The 20,011-nt window shown below is 58.3% G+C and overlaps 1 protein-coding gene across 1 annotated transcript in view; it reads right to left on the bottom strand.

Moving 5' to 3' along the window:
* CIITA (class II major histocompatibility complex transactivator) overlaps positions 1 to 20,011 on the bottom strand; it is a 46,456-nt gene that overhangs the window by 9,266 nt on the left and 17,179 nt on the right. Inside the window, 12 exon segments of the mRNA XM_058286471.1 lie at positions 896 to 967; positions 1,395 to 1,553; positions 2,378 to 3,858; positions 3,860 to 4,032; positions 4,882 to 4,950; positions 5,467 to 5,631; positions 6,647 to 6,790; positions 8,614 to 8,661; positions 11,655 to 11,732; positions 11,938 to 12,000; positions 14,273 to 14,368; positions 14,626 to 14,772. Coding sequence (XP_058142454.1) covers positions 896 to 967; positions 1,395 to 1,553; positions 2,378 to 3,858; positions 3,860 to 4,032; positions 4,882 to 4,950; positions 5,467 to 5,631; positions 6,647 to 6,790; positions 8,614 to 8,661; positions 11,655 to 11,732; positions 11,938 to 12,000; positions 14,273 to 14,368; positions 14,626 to 14,772 — 2,695 coding nt within the window.

Genomic DNA, 20,011 nt, shown 5'->3' on the forward strand with positions numbered 1-20,011 from the left:
TGAGAGCCACTGCGGCCCCCCCAGGGCCTGCGTGCCCGGGGGCTGCCCCCCGTTCGTGGCCTGGGACAATGGGGCTCCCCAGTGCCCACGGTGTCCCTGTGACTCCTGCCACAATGCCTGGACGGTGGCTCCCAGTCCTGGCTGCCCATTGGGTGACCAACTGTCCCGTTTGCCCGGGATGCAAGACTTCCAGTGCTAAAACTGGGACAGTTCCCGAAAAACCAGGGTGCTCGGCCACCCAAGCCACACGACAAACTCTCCTGGGACCCCTCTAACCTGGGGGTGGCTCCTCGGGCTGACTCCCTGGGTGGGGCGGCTCCGAGCACGGGTGATGCCCCCGTGCAGCTAGGGTCGAGACCCGGGGATGGAGGGCAGGCAGGTGGGGATGCTGCACTCCCCTGGGGACCCCGACTCTTGAAGTGAGCAGGCTCAGCCCCGAGGGCCACTCCAGCGAAAAGGACGCAGACGGTGACCGTTTCAACTTGGGCCATCTGCCCGGGTTTCTTTGGGCCCTCCTCCTACCCCTGGCCGAATCACAATTCCCGGAAGCCCTCCCCACCTCCCACTCCCACCGCCCCACCTGGCTCGATCCTATTTGTTTGTCAAGGAGATGTTGTCACCTCTGGAAAGTCCCCCTGACTTCCCCCAAGTCCTCGTGCGTCCTGACCCTCGTCAAGCAGGTGGTCCCTGCCTATTTCCCCTTGCTGGGAGCCCACCCCAGGGCTTCACACCGAGGAGTCAAATGAGTGAATAAACAAGGGGAGGAGCACATCCCAGGGACACCCTAGGCTGACGCCCGCTCCAGGTGCGGGACGCTGGGTGCCAGAGGGGCGGGGCCAGAAGGCCAGGACACCCCGGGGGCATTCCCACCCGGGCAGGCCAGCCCTGCGCTTACGCAAACTCCAGCTTCTTCAGGCCGCGGACGGCAGGAAGTTCCCGGGCTGCGTCTCCCGAGGAGCTTCTTGTCCTGGAAACAACAGGCAGCGTTGGGCGGAGCAGGACCTTCAGCTGTATCTGAGCCCCGACCTCTCCATCCCTCAGTGCCCGCCCCAGTGCCCCAAACTGCCCGGGAGGACGCCTGCCTCGGGGCTCCTGCGGCTCCCTGCGAAAAAGGAAAATCTCAAGACAAGGAGACCGCTGTCAAGGCATCTGCGCGTCTGCGGGAAGGGAGCCTCAGCACACAGTAGGTGCTCAAACAGTGCTGATGCAGGAATGAGTAAGGGCAGTTAACTCATTCTGGGTCAAGTTACTCCTGGACCTCGGCCCTCCGGCCCTTAGCTCTCCCACCCATAAAGCGCGGACAAGCCGTCCAGGCCGCCGGGAAGGGTGGCTGCGGGGCCGTTCCCGCCCCCAGGCGCAGGCCACGGCGGCTGCGGTGGCCGGCAGCGCCTCACCTCTGGATCCGGACGAGTTCCGCCAGGTCCGCCACGTCCTTCACGGACTCGGCCTTGAAAGGCTCGATGACGAACTTCTCCTCCGCCGCCCGGAGGAGCGTGGCCTCCCCACGCTGCTGCAGGGACTCCCAGAGCCCCACGGTGTCGCTCAGGGCAGCCCTGTGAAAGGAGGGCCTCAGACCCAGGCACCAGACCGGGCTAGACCGTAATGGAGGGACAGCTCTGTGAAGGGACCTCCCTACCAGTTCAGATGTTTTCCTTCCTCGGCCCAACCCCCACCTCTTCCAGGAAGCCTTCCATGACTGCTCCAGCCCTTACTGATTCCTCTTTTCCCTCAACATTCTCAGTGGTTTTGCTTCCCTTTTTGCCTTGGTTACCAGGAAGCTCAGTGCTCAACTCTTAGTTGAACTGCTCCAACTGTATAGGACCTTACAGCTTGGGTAAAGTAAATTTGGTGGGAAGATGAGAGGGAGTCTCTGCAGTTTAGACTGAGATGATTGAGCCGATTATAGAACTTAAAATGAGTCAAATTAAGAAATTTAGATTTCATCCTGAGGGTGGCGGAGTGCTCCTGAAGGGGTGTGCGCAGGCGTGGGATGTGGTCAGATTTGAGTTCTGAGATTGCCCTGGTGGCTGAATGGAGAGTGGAGTGGAGGGGAGCATGGAGGATGGAGGCAGGGGATTCTGTGGCTTCCATCCCAGCCCGAGAAAACGGTGACGGATCAGGGGGTGGAGAGAAGAAAATGAATCTGGCTTAGATTCCGGCCTGCGGGTGTGGGTGGAATGAACGCCACCCCCCCTCGGGGCCGCGTGACCCACTGTCGCTTTCTGAGCCCCGGCTTCCCCGTCTTTAAAACAGGGGTCCCCTCCTGCGCCTTCCCCACCCCTGCAAATCGCCCTGCACAGAGCGAGCCCTGGGCCCAGCCCCGAGACCACAGCCTGCGCCCCACACCAGGGAACCCACCCCTCCCCCCAGCCCCCACCTGAAATGGGTGACGCAGCCGAGTCCCACCAGGCTCCCCAGCCCCGGGGGGTCGATGCCGGTGCCGCGGAGGTCCAGGGAGAAGTCGCGGCCGGCCGCCTCCAGCGCGCAGCCCAGCACGTGGGCGTCGGGTGGCGTGAGCCGGGTGCCCCGGAAGCAGAGGCGGGCGGGGAGCCCGTGCAGCACGTGCAGCCGCAGCGCCGCGTCCTCCGCCTCGTGCGCGCAGTGCAGCAGCTCCAGCAGCCGGCCGGCCCGCAGCGTCCCGGGCTGCAGCCGCCGCAGGTACCGCGCCAGCACCTTCTGCTTCCTGTCGGCCGGGGCGGCCGCCGCGGGCCCGGCCAGGAGCGCCAGGCAGCGGGCGCGGGGCTGCAGCAGCAGCCCGGTCAGGAAGCGGGGCGTCGCCTCCAGCCAGTTGTCGTAGGGCCGCTTCTTCCGCGGGGTCAGGGCCAGATACTGCGGCAGCTCTTTGTCCTTGACCTCGCCGCTCAGGGCCAGCCACAAGGCCCCCAGGAAGCACTGCAGGACGAAGCTGGAGAAGGCCAGCTCGGGCCCCGGGCCCCCCGGGGAGGCCCTCAGCAGGCCCGCGGCCAGCGCCCAGGCCCGGGCCTCCGCCGATGGGAGCTGGTCCCCCTGCAGGACGCTCTTGTGTCGGCGGCCCAGCTCCCACGCCAGCTTGGCCAGCCCCACCAGGGCGCCAGGTGGCCCGTCGCGGGCGGCCGGGCCCAGCAGGCCGACATAGAGCCCCGTGAGGGTGGACGGCAGCTCGGCCGCATCCCCCGGCTCCGGCAGGGCCTCGCAGAGCTGGCACACGGCGCGGCACAGCGCGGGGCTGTGGCTGTGGCTGAGCAGGAACGGCCGGCCTCGGAGCAGCGTCACGGCCCTCTCCCCGCGCCCGGGGCCCCCCGCGAGGCGCCCGAAGTAGCGGGTCACATAGGTCTCGGCCTGCTCCGCGGAGAAGCCGGCCATCTCGAGCAGGACGTCGGCCTTGGCCAGGTTCTGGGTCAGCCGCCCCCGGGGCCGGGCTGTGAGGAGCAGGGTGCAGCCTCGGAGCAGCTTGCGCTGCAGGAGGCCGGCCAGGAGCCCCCTGGGGGAGTGGGGTCCGGAGGGCCCGGGGCCACCCGCGCCGTGCAGGAGGCCCTCGGGGGCCTCGAGCTCCTCGGGGGCGTCCAGGATGAGCAGCAGGCGGTCGGGCCGCCTCACCACGTGGTTGAAGAGCTCGTCCTCGGCCGGCAGGGGCCGCGGGCCCAGGGAGAAGAGCAGGTCCTGCAGGCGGCAGGTGTCCCCCGGACGCTCCGAGCCGAGGCCGGGCAAGGAGAGGACGAAGTCGTACTGCGGCAGCTGGCCGCAGGCCCAGGCCCGGCTCACGGCCCGGGCCCAGCAGCTCTTGCCCTGCCCGGCCTTGCCCAGGACGGCGACCACCTGTGTGTCCCGCCGCCGCCGCCACTCGCCGGCGGCCTGCAGCACCTCCGCCAGCCCCCCCGCCGGCCTGCCGCCGCTCGGCCCAGTCCAGGGTGGCCAGCTCCCGCTCCTGGCCCTTGCTGCTGCTCCTCTCCAGCCGTGCCCAGGTCAGCTCCGCCTCCACCAGGAAGCCGTCCGGGCCTGCGGGCTCGGCCAGGTACTTGTCCCGGAGCCAGCAGCGGAACCGCTCCACTCCTTCTGCAGAGGCCAAGAGGCGGGGCGTGGCGGGGAGCTGAGTGGCATGACCGGCCAGCCAAGGGGCCAGCCCTGCCACCGCCACCGACTTCTTCGTCCACTCACCACACACTCTTCTTCCACGCCCTCCCTGACTGCCTCAGTCACCCACTCATTCATCAGTTCACTCATTCCCGCACCCATTCGGGCACTCATCTTCTCCCTCGTTCATCTGACCAGTTCTTTTCTCCCTTTTCTCCTTCCTTCCTTTACTCACTGACCCCATTTTCCCTTCTTCCTCACTCGCTCATGAGGGAAGGCCATAGTGGGGAAGGATTGGGAGCCAAGACAGTGGAGCCCGCCTGCCTGGGTTCAAATCCCAGCTCCACCACTTATAAGTCTAATTGCAAGTAAGTGATATACCCATTATGCCTCAGTTTCCCCATCTGTAAAATGAGGATAATCAGACCCTTCTTCATAGGGTCTGCTGCAACCTCAATGATGAACATGCCTCAAGTGCTCAGCATAGTACCTTAGGATAGGTACAGAAGAAGCACCTAGAAACTCAGCTCTTCTCTTACTCCCTCGTTCATTCTACCTTCCACTGGTTTCTTCATTCATTCGCTCACCCAATCATTCACTCTCCCTCGTTCATTCTCTCGGCTTCTCCTCTAGATACCGACACTTGGCATGTGCTTGTGGGATGGTAGATGGGCTGTGAATGCAGGATTCAAATGCATATGTGGATGGATGAATGAATGAATGAGTCCACAAATAAGAGACTGAATAAGTGTGACGTGAACGAGTGAGTGAAGCCAGTCTTGGGCTTCTCCCTCCAGCACCCCAAGGCAGAGGGCCCACACCCCCACTTACCAGGCCATTTGGGAACCTCGCTGGGGACCTCGTGAGCCTCTGGGCTTTGGGTGGGGGACGTTTCATCCTCTGGAGATGAAGAAGCCAGTGTCAGAGTTAGGGTGAGGGCTGCCCCAGGATCCCCCCTCCCTCTGGGGCGCTCAGACCTTTGGGCACCCCAAGGGCAGCCCAGGGAAGAGCCTGCAAGGATTGGGCCTCCCCCAAAAAAGAAGTTATGAGATGGTGGCCCAAGGCTGTACCTGGCTCTACAAAATCTTTCTTTGCCATCTGTATTTCTGAAAGTTTCACCAGTGCTTAAAAAATCACAATATCTATGTAAAAATCCAGATTTCCAGATTCTCCTGACAATTGGGAGGCTCTGGCCACCCTGGGTCCACTTCCCTGCAGGACGCTAAGCAGCTGGTGGCCCTGTTTGGGCAGGACATGGGTTCTCCAGTTGTCCCTGCCTCTCCCTCCCGCTCCAGTGCCCTCTGCTCTCTGGACAACACTCCAAGCCCTACCCTGTCCCTGCAGGCATCTCCGTCTGGGGACTTCATCTAAGGCAATTTCTCTCCCCAGGGCCTCAGACCTGCTCCCAGGACTTACCTGCTCTGTCTGCACGGGAGGTCAGGGCGGGTTCAGGCATGCCGGGCAGGTCAGCTGCCGACGGGGCAAAGGGGCTGGTGGAGCCGGGCCGGTCTGGGGACCTCGGGAGGCCGTGGACAGCCGGGCCGCTGGAAGGGGGCACTTGGCTGGCCGGGGGCATCTTGCCTGTGTGGGAGGGGAGGGGAGTGTGAGAACAGTCAGGCACCCAGGCAGGAACCCACTCGAGTCACCCCCACCCCAGACCAGGCCACGGAGCTCGGGAATTCTGGAGAGACACAAGGGGAACTTCCAAAGGAAGATGGAGCTGAGGAAAGAGCTCTGGAGTTGCACCTAGCTCCTGGAGCCTCGGTTTCCCCCACTGTGAAATGGACACAACAGCGGTGCACAGCTCATAGGGAGCTAAGGGCAAATACTGTGTGGTCGGTGCTCCTTCATTTAGAAGTCAGACACCACTCCTTCTCCTGGGGCCTGAGTGCATTACGTAGAAACTTGTGTTTGATTTTAAAAAGAAGTTCCTGGAGCTGAGTGGAAACACCCAACCTCATCCTCTTTCTCTTTCCTGAGAGCCCAAGTGTGCTGCCTCCCACCCCCCACCCCCCCCCAAAGATAATCACAACCCTTCAGTGTAGGTGGTCCGCAGGGTCTATTCAACCTCATTTACCAACCAGGAAACAAGGAAATTCTGAGAAATCTGTGCAAGGATGTATACCAAACTGTTGGTATCAGAAGGTAAGGGTTGTACTTGGGGGATTGTTGCTTTAAAAAATAAACAAAAAGGAAGCTAAGGGAGTGAGGGAGTGACTCAGTTAATTCTTGCAAACCTCTCTTATTGCTTGGCTTGTTAAGAAACATTTTAATGAGGGTCAATCAATTTAGCACTTAATTACAAAAAGTTGGAGAGAGAGAAAAAATCTAAGAGTCAGAGGGGGAAAGTGACAGATGGAAGGCCATACCACCACTCAGTTGGCCACATGCCCAAACCATCTTGGGGAGCTGTTGTCTGTCCGTGTTGATTTGGGGGAGATGGGGATAGAGGGAGGTGTGCTGGGGAGGGAGGAGTGGAGACAGTGTTAGATTATGCCTGCCCGACTGCCAGACGCCCGGGGTCAGGGAGGACTGGGTCACGGGGCAGTCAGGTCGGGAGGAGTGGCGGTCCCAGGGCCAGGCCTCACATGCTCACCGTGGTAGATGAGTATACTGGAGATGCCTGCCCCAGCCCCAGAGATTTGCCAGAGTCCCTGGGGCAGCGTGGGGAGGGTGGGGACGATCCGGATGGGCGCGGCAGGGAGATTCAGGCAGCCGACCACGGAGCCGGAGGGGGGCCCTGCAGAGACAGAAGCCATGGGGTGGGAGCGTCCATAGCCCCTACGCTGGTGACATCATGCTTGTGATGATTAGTGTTTGACTCCACTGTCGGGCTCTAATGTCCCCCCAAGGGCACCAGCTGTCTGTCTTGGCCTGGTACTGGCACAGTGGCCTGGCATAGAGAAGATGCTCAGTTAATCGCTAATGAATGGTGAGGGCTGGTGGGACTCCCTGCGGTGTCCCCCAGGGCTGTGTTTCCTTCCAAGGACCATCCACTGGCTTTGAGCCCTGGGGATGAGGCGGGCTGGGACGGAGGTGGGTGACCCTGGTGGGGGGAGGGGAGGTCCCTGCAGGAGCGCCCACTCCTCGGCCGCCTCTGGCAGGAAGCCCACCCTCTCCAAGCCCCCCTGACGTACCGGGCCTCAGGACGGGCTTCTCCAGCTGGGTCTGGCTGGGTGGGGACTCTGGGGCGAACAGAAGAGGGGACAACGGCAGGCAGGTCGGGGCTGGGGAGTCGCTCCCTGGTCCCCCGGAGAAGCTGCCAGGCACAGCGGGAGGCTCGGCTGTGGAGGAAGGGGACCACGTGAGAGGCCGGGGAGAGCCGGCTGCGAGCCTGGAGGGGCCTTCCTGGCCGGAGAGGCCTCTGGGAGCCATGCGGGCCTCTCTCCTGGCCGCTGCAGAGAAATCCTCCTCCTCAGTCCTGGCTGGGGGGGCTGATGGGCAGCTCCTCTGCCAGGCCAACGCCCCCGGCCCTCACCTTGTGACGAGCCCTGAGAGCTCCTGAGCAGGGAGGTGGGTCCTGGGGGCCCTGGGCCGAGAGCTAGGGGTGCCCGGAGCTTGTGGATGGCCTGTTGGCCTCAGGCCCCCACCGCCTACCCCAGCCAGTCCCCGAGCCCCTCAGGGTCCCTGGGAGAGCCCCAAGCTCTCAGGCCCTGCACAGAGAAAGGCAGGGGCCGTGCCACGTCTCCCCCGTCAGCCGTGGGGCAGAGGTTCATCTCCTCAATCTAACAGGGAGATCTAAGCGGGGAGGGATCATCCCCTTGACCAGATTGGGAGCTCCTTGAGTACAGGGAACACATCTCCACTCTCTTGGGGTCTCCATGGGCAGGACACCTGTCGCCCCCATCAGACTAGGCTCTTGGAGACTAGGGCCCCAGCCTCCTCCATCAGATTGGGAACTTCCTAAGGATGGGGACCATTTCTCCATCATCCTTGCAGAGGCCCTGCCTTCCCCATCAGACTAGGGGCCTTGGAGAGTCGGGCCCCTGTCTCCCCCATCAGATTGGAGCCTCCTGAGTGCAGAGACCAGGCCTCCCGCACCCCCGGGAACCCCCCAGTCCTCAGCCTGCTCCCCACTCAGGGGCATCTTTGTGCTGTCAGCCAGGTGGGAGGGGAGGGGAAGGAGGGCGTGGAGAGGAGGAAAGGGGAGGGCAGAGAAGGAAGCAGCTGGTGGGTGGAGAGGGTGACACAGAGGAAGAGCTCGCTCAGGCGTGGGGGGTCGGGGGAGGGCAGGAGGGGCCTGGGTGACCAGCTGGCCCCAGGTGAGCCTGTCCCCAGAAAGGAGTGTGGCCTGGAGGGGCGGTGCAGCAGGGGGCGGTGGCTGTACCTGGGAGCTAGGAAGACAAGCGTGTTAGAGGAGCTCTGTAGGAGAATCTCCCGGCAGCCCTTCAACTGTGCCATCGATCGTGAGGCTCTGGGTGCGAATCGCAGCTCCCCCCAACCCCCACCCACCGCTGTGTGATCTTGGGCAATCGATGTCACCTCTCTGAGCCCCAGTTTGTCTGTGCACCTGGGGAGCGCCCCTGCCTTGGACTCCTCCTGGTCCCACCCCGCCCCACTCACCTAGCTTCCTGGGCTTCTTGGGGTCCGCGGGCAGCTCCTCGGGAAAGGCTGCAGAGAGAACGCCGGGTCAGCCACCCGGGGCGGGGGCTGGAAGGACTGGGAGGTAGCCTGGGAGTCCTTCCCTCCCTTTGCTCTGACCCTTCTCATCCCTGCACCTCTGCGGAAGCCACACCCAGCTCGAGGCACCCAGGGCAGTGAGGCAGTGGCAGGAACACAAGTGGGGCTCAAAGCGGAACTGAGTTATCAACAAAACCACACGAAGTAAACAGCGTGCTTTTTTGGTGTCGTGTGTCCCTCAGCAAGGGGCTGGCTGCTAGGGATTGGATTTCCACCCCCCCCCCAAAGGATAGGCTGATGTCATAACCCCTGGCCCCTGTGCATGGACCTTATTTGGAAATAAGGGCTTTGCAGATGTCATCAAGGTAAGATGAGTCATCCTGGATTAGGGTGGGCCCTAAACCAACAAGACTGGTGCCCTTATAGGAGAGAAGGGACACAGCCACCGAGAACGAACTGGGTGCTGCGTCCCCAGGCCAGGGGATGCCAAGGACCACCACTAGTGGAAGAGACCGGGGGCTCCTTCCCTGGAGCCTGCAGAGGGAGCCTGGTCCTGCTGGCTCCTTGCTCTCAGACTTCCAGATGTCAGAGCTGCGCGAGAATAAATGTCTGCTGTGTTCAGCCACGCGGTTTGCGGGCGTTTGCTATGGCAGCCCTGAGAAACTGAGACTGTGGTTACACAAATGAAGCTCCAGCCACCCAGTGGAATACCACGCAACCCTGAAAAAGGACAGGGATGCTGAAGTGGGGGGGGGGAGTGTACTGATGTCTGCAACTGACTTTAAAATAGGCCCAAAATAAGATGGATGGATGGAAGGGAGGGAGGGAGGGAGGGCGGAAGGAAGGAAGGAAGGAAGAATATGTGATAAACACACCCAAACATTTTAATTGATATAAGTGGTAGGTATACAGGTGTTTATAGTGTAATTATTCCACCTTTTTAGTATGGGCAAAAACCTTCATAATAAAATGTTGGGTTAAATATTTATCAGGAAGGGAGGAAGGAAGGGAGGAAGGGAGGGAGGGAGGAGGGGGGAGGCAGTGAGGGAGGGAGGGAGAAGGAGGAGCCTCTGGAGGCGGGATCACGGCTTCCCCGTCAGTGATGCAGGAACGATCTCCTGCCATGTTAAGTGAAGAAGCAAGCTGCAGAATGGCATGGGTGAGATGTGGCCATTTGTGTGGAAATTTAACAAAAACAAAAGAGGTGGCTTGCGGGTGAATAGAATATTTTTGCCCGGGCAACATTGGTTACCTCTGGAGAGAGAAACTGAGGGACTAAGGTCAGGGATGGGAGGGAGATTTTTTCATGGGATATCCTTTGTACCTTTTGCATTGTTTATCATGCAATGGTATTAACTGTTCAGAAAGAAATAAGTTTAGGGCTTCCACACACCCTGGCACATAGTAAGCACTCAATTAACGGTCATGCCCATTTTACAGATGTTTTTATACAACAAATGTTTATTGAGGTGCTACTACATGCCAGGCACTGTGCTAGATGCTGGGGAAGCAATGGTGAGTAAGAAGGATGAGGTCCCTGTCCTAGAGTGGGGGACAGCAACAACAACAACAGCAACAACAATAAAGTGGGTGCTAGGAAGGACACAAACAAGCTGAGATTAATCTATGTGGAAAGTGTGGTCAGGGAACGCCTCCACGCGAAGGCGATGGTTTAGCCAAGACCTAAGAGATGCCAGAGACAGCCATGAGAACTGGGGGAGGGCATCCAGGCAGCAGGAGCAGCAAGTGCAAGGCGCTGGGGCTGCGGAAAGGGGCACGTGGGCTCCAGGAATGGGAAGAAGCCAGCGTGGGTGGGGCAGAGCGAGGATGCAGGAGAGGGGCACGCGGTGAGTTTGGAGAGGCAGGCAGGGGCTAGAGCAAGCAGGGCTTTGTGGTGTGTAGTTTGCAGAGGGCGGTGAAATGATCTGATCGCATTTTAGAAACTCATGTTCTAGAAAAGGCAAAACCAGAGAGGTGCTAGAAAGATGAGCAGTTGCCAGGGGTTCAGGGGAGGGAGAGGTGGGGGATGCATAGGGGGAGCACCGAGGATTTTTAGGGCAGTGGAACTATTCTGTGTGATGTAATAATGGGATCCAGGACATGATGCTCTTGTCAAAACCCACAGAACTGTGCAACTCAAAGCATGAAGCCGCACGTAAATTTATATAATGCATCAAAGGGCAGAGGCAGGAGCCGAACCGCATTCTTGCTGGCTCCAGAACCTGTGCTTGAAGAGCCCGCCCGCAAATACCAGGATAACCACTAAGGTCGAAAGAGAAGCCAGGGAAGCGGACGTGGCCCAGTGGTTAGGGCGTCCGTCTACCACACGGGAGGTCCTCGGTTCAAACCCTGGGCCTCCTTGACCCGTGTGGAGCTGGCCCATGCACAGTGCTGATGCGTGCAAGGAGTGCCCTCCCATGCAGGGGTGTCCCCCGCGTAGGGGAGCCCCATGCGCAAGGAGTGTGCCCCGTAAGGAGAGCCGCCCAGCGTGAAAGAAAGTGCAGCCTGCCCAGGAATGGCGCCGCACACACGGAGAGCTGACACAAGATGACGCAACAAAAAGAAACACAGATTCCCGTGCCGCTGACAACAGAAGTGGACAAAGAAGACGCAGCAAATAGACACAGAGAACAGACAACCAGGGCGGGGGGCGGCGGAGAGAAATAAATAAATAAATAAATCTTAAAAAAAAAAAAAAAAGAGAGAGAAGGCAGAACCCAACGGGCCTTCTGGAAATGGCCAGCACAATAGCCAGGGGCAGAAACCCACGAGGAGAGAGGTCATCTGACCCGAGTCATCTGCTTCCTCCCCGGGTCACCAGTGGACAGCGGGGAGGAGCAGCGGGGCCACCCAAACCCAGGCAAGGTGGGCAGGACTTAGCGAGAAAAGCAATGGGGAGCCACAACAGGCTCAGGGGCCAAGGAAGGGCAGCTCTCAAGCGGGGCCGAGGGGGAGCAGGGAGGGGCGACGGGCTGCTCACTCACGTCTCTTCTGGCTTCTCGGCCCTGCGTCTGGCAGCACCTCCACGCTCTCGCCGGCCACGTCTTCTGAGCCTATGTGCTCTACTTGGAAGAAAAACCAAGTAGACCGACACCCCCAGTCAACGGCGGCCCGCGGGGGGCCCCATTGCCGCTGCCTCGGGGAGAAGGGGTCTGATGACCGGGGACTGTGGTTCAGCTGCTGGCATAACAGATCAGCCATCGGGGTTACGGCTCCCCGAGGAACGGGGAAGGAGAGGCGGGCTGCGCCAAGAGGCCCCTAACTTACTGAAAATGTCTTTGCCCAGGCCCTCCAGCTGCGAGTCCTGGAACACGTACTGGTCCAGTTCCGCTGTCCGGATGGGGAAAAGGGCAGTCAGTCAACAAAGTCATACCCCGGCTCCACTGTGTGCCAGGCCTCGGGCTAGGCACCAGGGGGCCGTGACCCCGCAGGCCGAGCACACAGTGGGGCCTCAATAAATATTTGCTGATCTAAGGATCAGATGAATGAACGAAGGAACACTGACCCTTCCCGGGCTCTTAACCTAATTGAAGGGATGAAGTATGTATCCACGAAAACCTATCTATTACAATCGAGTAGCACAAGGAGGAGTGGCAGAGTGGGCACGAGGCTTGAGTTCAAGTTCCAGCTTTACCCCTACTGGGCCTACAGGCTGTGCAACCTTGGGTCAGTTACTTAACCTCCCTGGGCCTCTGTTTCCTCATCTGTATAATGAGGATAAATATTATTTACTAAGCAGGGATGGAGGACCTTGATTAGAGACTCTACATACAAACAGCTAGCACTGGCCAGTAGACAGTAGGTGCTCAATGAACAGTGGCGAATTATATGAGGTGGTACGTGGCATGCAAAGACAGCTATCTGGCAGAAGCTCAGAGGAGAGAGGGTACAGTGGGATGTGGCAATCAAGGAGGGCTTCCCAGAGGAAGGGGCCCTGGAGCCAGGCCTTCAAAACGGGCCAGAGGCCGAGAGGAGGGGAGAACAGGGGCCTTCCCGGGCGGCGCGGACAAGGGAGGAAAGGGGTTCAGGGTGTGTTTGGACAGGTGACTGTGGGGGAAGTTTGTTTTGGGGGGAAAGTGAGGACTTTAGGCCACAGGGAACTATGGAAATCTTCTGGGCTGAGGAATGGGGTGAGGACAGCGGTGACGACGATGGTGCTGGCGGTGATGGCAGTGATGGCACCTGACACTCGTTAAACGTTTGCGCCAATTCCTCTTCTAAACGCTCGAGGCACAGTAACGTATTCAATCCCCACAACGACCCTCCGAGGCAGGTGTGGCCGTTATCCCCGTTTTACAGGCATGGACGTCAAGGTCGTATTTCAGGACGCCTCAAACGACTGCACGCCCAGACCAGGACCTGGCCTTCCAGGAACACAGAGAAAACCCACCGACTTGCGCACCTCCTACCGCTTCTTAAGCAGCTTCTGCTTCCTAGGAAGAGGCCCTTAAGAGAACAAAAAGCCCCCAAATCCCCAGCGATCCCCAAATCCCGGATCACTGCTTCCAGTCATGTGAAAATGCGAGTGTCCTGCACACTGACCACTTCTGCTTACCCCAGGTAAACTCCCAGAGAGGGAAGGAAGCTGCAAGCTCTTGGTTCTGCAATTTCTGAGACATGCAGTTACTGCTCCTTCCCCTTCTCTGCCCACGTGTGATGTGGATTAGCTGTGGGGCAGAGACGGCCACGTTCATAGAGAGCACGGGCCGCCTGGGGTATATGGTTTCTGGGTTGCCAGGAAAAGGGCCACTAGGAACAGTTGTGCAGGTTGTTCACTGCACAAGGGTGTCCTGTCAAGAGGAGCCGAAACCCAGCCTGTGCTTTGCTAGCCAAGCTCTACATCCTGGTGGGGGCTGCATCTCCCAGAAGAACGGGAACATTTTTCTAACTTGTCTGTAGGAGATAACGGTGATCCTGGTGGGGAAGCATCTTCGGTCCAGCCCCCAGCCCCTAAAAAATAACGGCACCCCCTTTCCCCAAAGAGTCGGCCTTTGTCTGAAAGTTGCAGCTCTTTTTAAACCTAAAAACCAGCCTGGCAGCTTAAACCTTAGCAAAGCTTCCCATCCTACATCCCTTCCCTTTCGTGGTTAAAAACAAAGGCTTTGTGGTGAGAAAGACCTAGATGAAAATTTCAGAACTCCCACTATCTCTAATGCAGCCTCACCTCTAAACCTCAGTCTCCTCCTCTGTAAAATGGGGGTACTGATAGTATCTCCTTCCTTTGTTGTTATAAAATACTAGTGTGGCTGAGCAACTGGGAGAAAGAACGGGAGGGGTATATGGTGTGGGCTTTGTGAGAAGGAAAAAAGGAAAACGAGAAACAGAAAAAGAGGATAGAAATACAAGCAGAGGAGGCCACGAGTAGACTCTGCCCAGTGGCCATGCATGAAAGGACCTCTGCCCAGTGGCCATGCATGAAAGGACCTTCGCGCCTCAGGTCTCCATCTCCCTTCTTCCTGGGAAGTCGCTGCTCTTCTAGCTTGTGCTCTGCATCCTCCTTGCCCTGATTTCAGGACTCATGGTCAGTGGGTGAGATGAGAAACATAGAAAAGTACCCCTGCCCTTCCACTGCCCTTTCTCTGGGCTCAGGCTGCTTGCTCACCGATATTGGCATACGCCTCCCTGGTCTCTTCATCACCTTCCATCTCGCGTAGCAGCTTGCTGAACTGGTCACAGTTGATGGTGTCCGTGTCGGGTTCTGGGAGGAAAAGCCCCGTTGGATGAAGCAGAAAGGTTCTGGGAAGAGGCTCGGTGGGAAGGGAGGGAGGGAGAGAGGAGGCAGGGGCTGGGAGGCGATCCTCGAAGGGAGGGAGCAGCCGCAGGCGCGGGAGCTGTCCCTGGTGCTGACCAGAGCTCAGCGGCCCTTCACTCCCCTGGGAGCTGGAGCTGGAGGTCAATCCCATGGACTGAGGGCTGGGGAGGGAGCCGGGAGGAGCCACAGGGAGGAGAGCCCACCTGAGTAGAGCTCGGTCTCTTCTTCTCCAACCAGATCCATCTGGTCATAGAAGTGATAGAGCTGCAAGGGGTCGGCATTGCTGTTGAGGAGCTCCAGGTAACTTCCTTCTAGGGGTCCAGAATCCATGGCAGTACACTGTCCACTGTCTAAAAGGGATGACACTCTCAGCCTTCTCATCGGGTGTTGGAAGAATGCAGACAAGGAACACCCACGACAGTTCCCAGCCAGGTTGCTGGATGAGGACCAGGGTGGGAGCGGGGAGCCAAACCAAGTGAAGAGAGGTGCTCATTCCACACCTCTTCCACGCTCAGCGCAGTGGGAGAGGAGGCCCATGTTCCTTTCTTGTGAGGAACTTACAGCCACATTGACCTGGGAGTTAGGAGAGCTGCACTCGCATCTGACTCTGCCATGACTGATAATAGCTAAGATTATAGAGCACCTACTATGTGCCAGGCACATTTAATCCTTGCACCAACTACCTCCATTTTACAGATGAGAAAACGGAGGCCCAGAGAGATGAAGTTTCTTACATAAGGTAAGGCAGGCCAGGGATTTTGTTCCGAGCAGGTTGGCTCAAAGCCCTGCAATGAAGCGCTACCACTTTACAAGTTTCCGCTCCCGCCTGTGCCTTGGTTTCCTAATCGGTAACTTGAAGAGATTGCTGCAGATTCTCGCTAAATTCCCTCTGAGCTCTCTGATAATAGACATTCCCGTTTATCAAATGGTGTATCAGATGCTTTAGACATTACCTCATTTGATCTTTAGAACAACCTCAGAAAAAACTTACGAATGTTCCTAGCAGCATTATTCACAATAGGCAAAGGATAGAAACAGCCCACATGTCCAGGAATGGATGAGTGGCTAGACACAATGTGGTATATCCATACAACGGAGTATTATTCATCACAGAAAGAGTGAAGTTCTGATACATGGAACATGAATGAGCCTTGAAGGCGTTTTGCCCAGTGGAAGATGCCAGTGAAAAGGACAAAGTAGCGCACGATACCATTTCTAGGAAATGTCCAGAATGGGCAAATCCATAGAGACAGAAAGTGAATTAGGGGTTGCCTAGGACTGCCGGTGGGGAGGGGGGGCTGTGGGGAGACATGGGAGTGACTGCTAATGAGCATACAGAGTTTTTTGGAGGAAGTCATGAAAATGTTCCAAAAGTAATTGTGGAGATGGCTGTACAACTCTGTGAACATACTAAAAGCCATGGAATTGTACACTTGCAATGGGTGAATTGTACGGTATATGAATTGTACCTCAATAAAATTGGTTGTAAACAGAACAAAACCCCGAGCCCAGGAGGCAGGCATAATTGTAATATCTCCATTCGGCAGATGAGGAGGTTGAAGTTCCCAAGGCTCGTGCAGCTGGTCCCGGGTAGAGCCAAGCTCTGAAGCTTCACCTGTGCAGCCCCCGAGCCCGTGGCTTAGGTAGTCTAGGATAGCAGGTGTATCAGTCTCCTACAGCAATTTGTTGGAACAAATTTCCACAAACCTGGTGCCTTAAAACCCCAGAGATATGTCCCCTCCAAGTCCTCGAGGCCAGAGGTCTGAGAGCAAGGTGTGGGCAGGGGTGCCCGTTTTCTAGAGGCTCGGGGGGGGGGGGGGAGCCCTCCTTGCGTCTCCTAGCTTCTGGTGGCTCCAGGCACCCCTTGGCTTGTGGCCCTGTGGTCACGTCATTCCAGTCTCTGACTCTGGCCATACAACCTCTTCCTCTTCGTGTCTCAATTCTCTCCCTGCCTTTCTCTTGTAAGGACACTTGCCACTGAGTTCAGGGCCTTCCTGGGTAATCCAGGATGAGCTCCTCCTCTCAAGATCCTTAACTTAATTACATCTGCAAAGACTCTTTTTCTGGGAAGCGGATTTTGCCCAATGGATAGGGCGTCCGCCTACCATATGGGAGGTCCAAGGTTCAAACCCTGGGCCTTCCTGACCCATATGATGAGCTGGCCCATGTGCAGTGCTGATGTGCGCAGGTAGTGCCCTGCCACGCAGGGGTGTCCCCGCATAGGGGAGCCCCACGTGCAAGGAGTGCACCCTGTAAGGAGAGCCGCCCAGCGTGAAAAAAGTGCAGCCTGCCCAGGAGTGGCGCCGCGCACATGGAGAGCGGATGCAGCAAGATGATGCAACAAAAACAAGACACAGATTCCGGGTGCCGCTGACAAGAATCCAAGCGGATACAGAGGAACACGTAGTGAAGGGACACAGAGGAACACGTAGTGAAGGGACACAGAGAGCAGACACCTGGGGGGGGGGAGGAAAGGGAGTGAGAGAAAAAAAAAGACCCTTTTTCCAAATAAGGTGGCAGGTACGGTTCCAGGGATTTGATGCAGGCATAACTTTTGGGGGTGCCACCTTTCAACCCATTACACAAGAGATGCAGATCAATGCTGAAAGGAATCCGAGAAAGCTTCTTGGAAGAGGCACGAGGAGAGCTGGCCTCGAAGGGTAGAGGAAGGGTACAACCGTGAGAAAACACGCAGGCTCGCCACTATTTTTCAGCTGTTCCTTCTCCTTTCACTCACCAGCAACTCTCACTACCTAAGAACTCAACAAACTTAGACCCCGGATATCACAGAGAAAGAACTTTCCAGTCCAGTGTGGGTCCCTCGCTTAGACTGCCCGTTCATAGCTGGCTGGGGCGAGGGCTGCAGCAACCCAAACATAACGGCTTGCAGCCGGGGCCCAGCCAGCCACGACGGGAGGGAAGCAGAACTGAAAGTCAAGGCCACAACCCTTTTCCTGGACTGGGGCCAAGGCTGGGCAGGTGGGGAAGAGGCTCCTGCCTCCTCTAATACCTGGGCCTGGGAGGCAGGCCAGCAACCTACTGTTCTCTCCAGGGTGGTGGAAGAATGCCCCCTGCCCCACATTCACGCCACGGTGTTGACTAAGAGCCAGCACTGCTGTGCTCTGCTTCTTCCCTGCAGGCAGCGAGATCCGGCGCTTGGGATGAGCCCTAGTTCTTCCCTGACTGAGCTGTGTGACCTTGGGCAAGTCACCCAACCCCTCAGTTTAATCTACAAGGGACCCTTGGGCCATCAAAACCAACCTCCCTCATTTTATTGATGAGAAGACTGAGACCCTGAGAGAGGACGTGACTTACGCCAGACCCCACAGCCCGTGCCTGAGCCCCCAGCACAAAACTCCCAATCCAGTGCTCTTTCCTTCCTGTCAAATGTTTCCAGTCAAACGGACACCTGTTCTCTCTAGACCAGGTCCTGCCATAGACGGGGAATGATGGGAAGCGCCGTGGGGGGGCCTCGGGAAGTTTAACCCTCGCCTCACTTACTGACCGGCTCTTGGGACAACATCACCAAATGCTCTAGTCAGGGAAACACACGGACAGAAGAGAAAGAAGGCAACCCTTGCGAGTTCAAATTGCCTGACTGTGAAGCCACCCTCGACTACCGACAAGGTGGTCAAGTTCTTTTTTTTTTTTTTTTAACTTGTTTGCGCAGCAGTTTCCTCATCTGTTAGATGGGAATAATAATGGGTGACTCATAAAGATTAGGTGAGCTAATTCCCGTACAGCCCTTAGAAATGTGACGGGTGTTTAGTAAGCACTTCGTGAAGGGGAGCTTGAAACAGCACCCAGCACATCCCTGGTGAGTGCATATGGGCGACGGCCATTATTAGTATTGTTAATTGGTCTCCTACCTCTGTAAGGCTTCCAAAGGAATCTTTCTCTTCCAGTCCCTCCAGAGCCACCACACTGTGAGCCCAAAATGAAGCCACATCTGTTCTTTGGCATAAAAAGTCCCCGCAGACCCCATCAGAACAAGAAAGCCCACCCACCCCCACCCCCCGGTTAGGGATGCAACTGGGAAGGCCTGGGCCGCGTCCCCCACCAGAGCACTGAGAAGGTGCAGGGGCAGGCGGGAGTCACCTAAGGGCAGGGTGTTGTGTCAGGGCTCAGCCCAGATGAAAAGTCCAGACTCAGCACCTGGACACCCCCCACACACACCCCAGCACCCCCTTCCTGCGTCCTTTAGGCTGAGCACTTCCTCTCGGGAAGTCAGGATTTGCAGCTCACGACCGACTTCTCACCAGCTGCGCCCCCAAAGGAGCGGCTTGGGGTACGGCGCCCTTCTGGCAGAGGAGGAGGCTCGAGCAGCTCAGTGACGTGGCTTGTCGGAGGCTCCCTGGTTTGGGGGCCCGAGTGTGAATCCTGCCTGGGAGGCCTTAGGCAGCTTCCTCAATCTCTGCCTGGGTATCGGTTTCCCACCATTGGCTGGGGGTAAGGAAGCCACCTTTGCAGGACCACGGAGAGGCCACGAGGGGAGTCGTGGGGTTTGCAGGCATTCGGGAGGCCCCCAGTGAAAGGAAGCCCATGAGGCCAGGGGGCAGCAGAGCTGAGACTCACGCTGGGAGCTCTGGACGCCCAGTGCAGATGTCCCCACGGTGCCACCGCTGCTCCTGTTCACGCCAAGGCCTGCTTGGCTCTCGGCCCGGGAACTCCTGGTGCTCCTAGGCCCAGGCTTTCTGTGTCTGTGGATACTTAGCAGCTGCTTCAAAGGTCCCTCAACTGCACTCTTCCCCCTACACCCAATTCCAGGGGACAGGGGAGGGGGCTGAGGGGGGCCCTGGTCACCCACGGGCAGAGAGGAGCGTGCCCTTCAGCCGAGAGCTCCACCAAGCTGCGAGAGCTCACAGCAGGCCGAGAGCTCCACCAGGCCGGGGATCCTCTCGGCGGAGCCCACCTGCCCCCAGCTGCCAGCACGGCAGGCTCTGCCAACCTGGGTGGACCCGCAGCTAGGAAGGACGGTGCCCGCCGCGCACCCGGGGCTGAAGGAGACAGCTTACAGACAGGAGCCCGTCTAGTCTCACGTACACATTAGCTATTTGGAGGCCCGTATCTCGGATGAAGAAACAGAGAGGAGGGCAGTGAGCTGGGACTTGAGCCAGCTGCCCGGCTCCACCGGCTCAACATGCTCTCCCGCCTCTTCGAGGGGCTCTTGATGCCCGGTCACCTGGCATTCCGTCAGGGGAGGAGGGGCCCTCGCCCGAGAGGGAAGTCGTGGGTGGCAAGGCGATTTCTCCTTTTGAGGAGGATATGGGGAACAATGGAGGAGTGGTCCGGGTCGTTTTGGTAAACGGGCGGTATTTTTAGATCCTCTTTGAATCTGCCCTTCCCCCTCCCCGGGCCACCACTTTTCACATGCAACTCGAGAAAAAGTTTCCAATCCTTTCGCCACACAAAAGTCCCTTCTGGCCGTCCTAGCTCTCTGTCCCCCCCTGCACACCACAATGTGGGCTTTGAAAGACTGTGCACCAGACTGGTTTCTGAAATAAAAAAGCCTTTCTCTCTGCGCCGAGAGTCATCAAGGATTGCCAGAGCGCCGCAGCCCCCGCCGCCGCCGCTGCAGCCCCCGCCGCC

The sequence above is a fragment of the Dasypus novemcinctus genome, chromosome 23 (assembly GCF_030445035.2).
Source record: "Dasypus novemcinctus isolate mDasNov1 chromosome 23, mDasNov1.1.hap2, whole genome shotgun sequence".
NCBI lineage: Eukaryota > Metazoa > Chordata > Mammalia > Cingulata > Dasypodidae > Dasypus > Dasypus novemcinctus.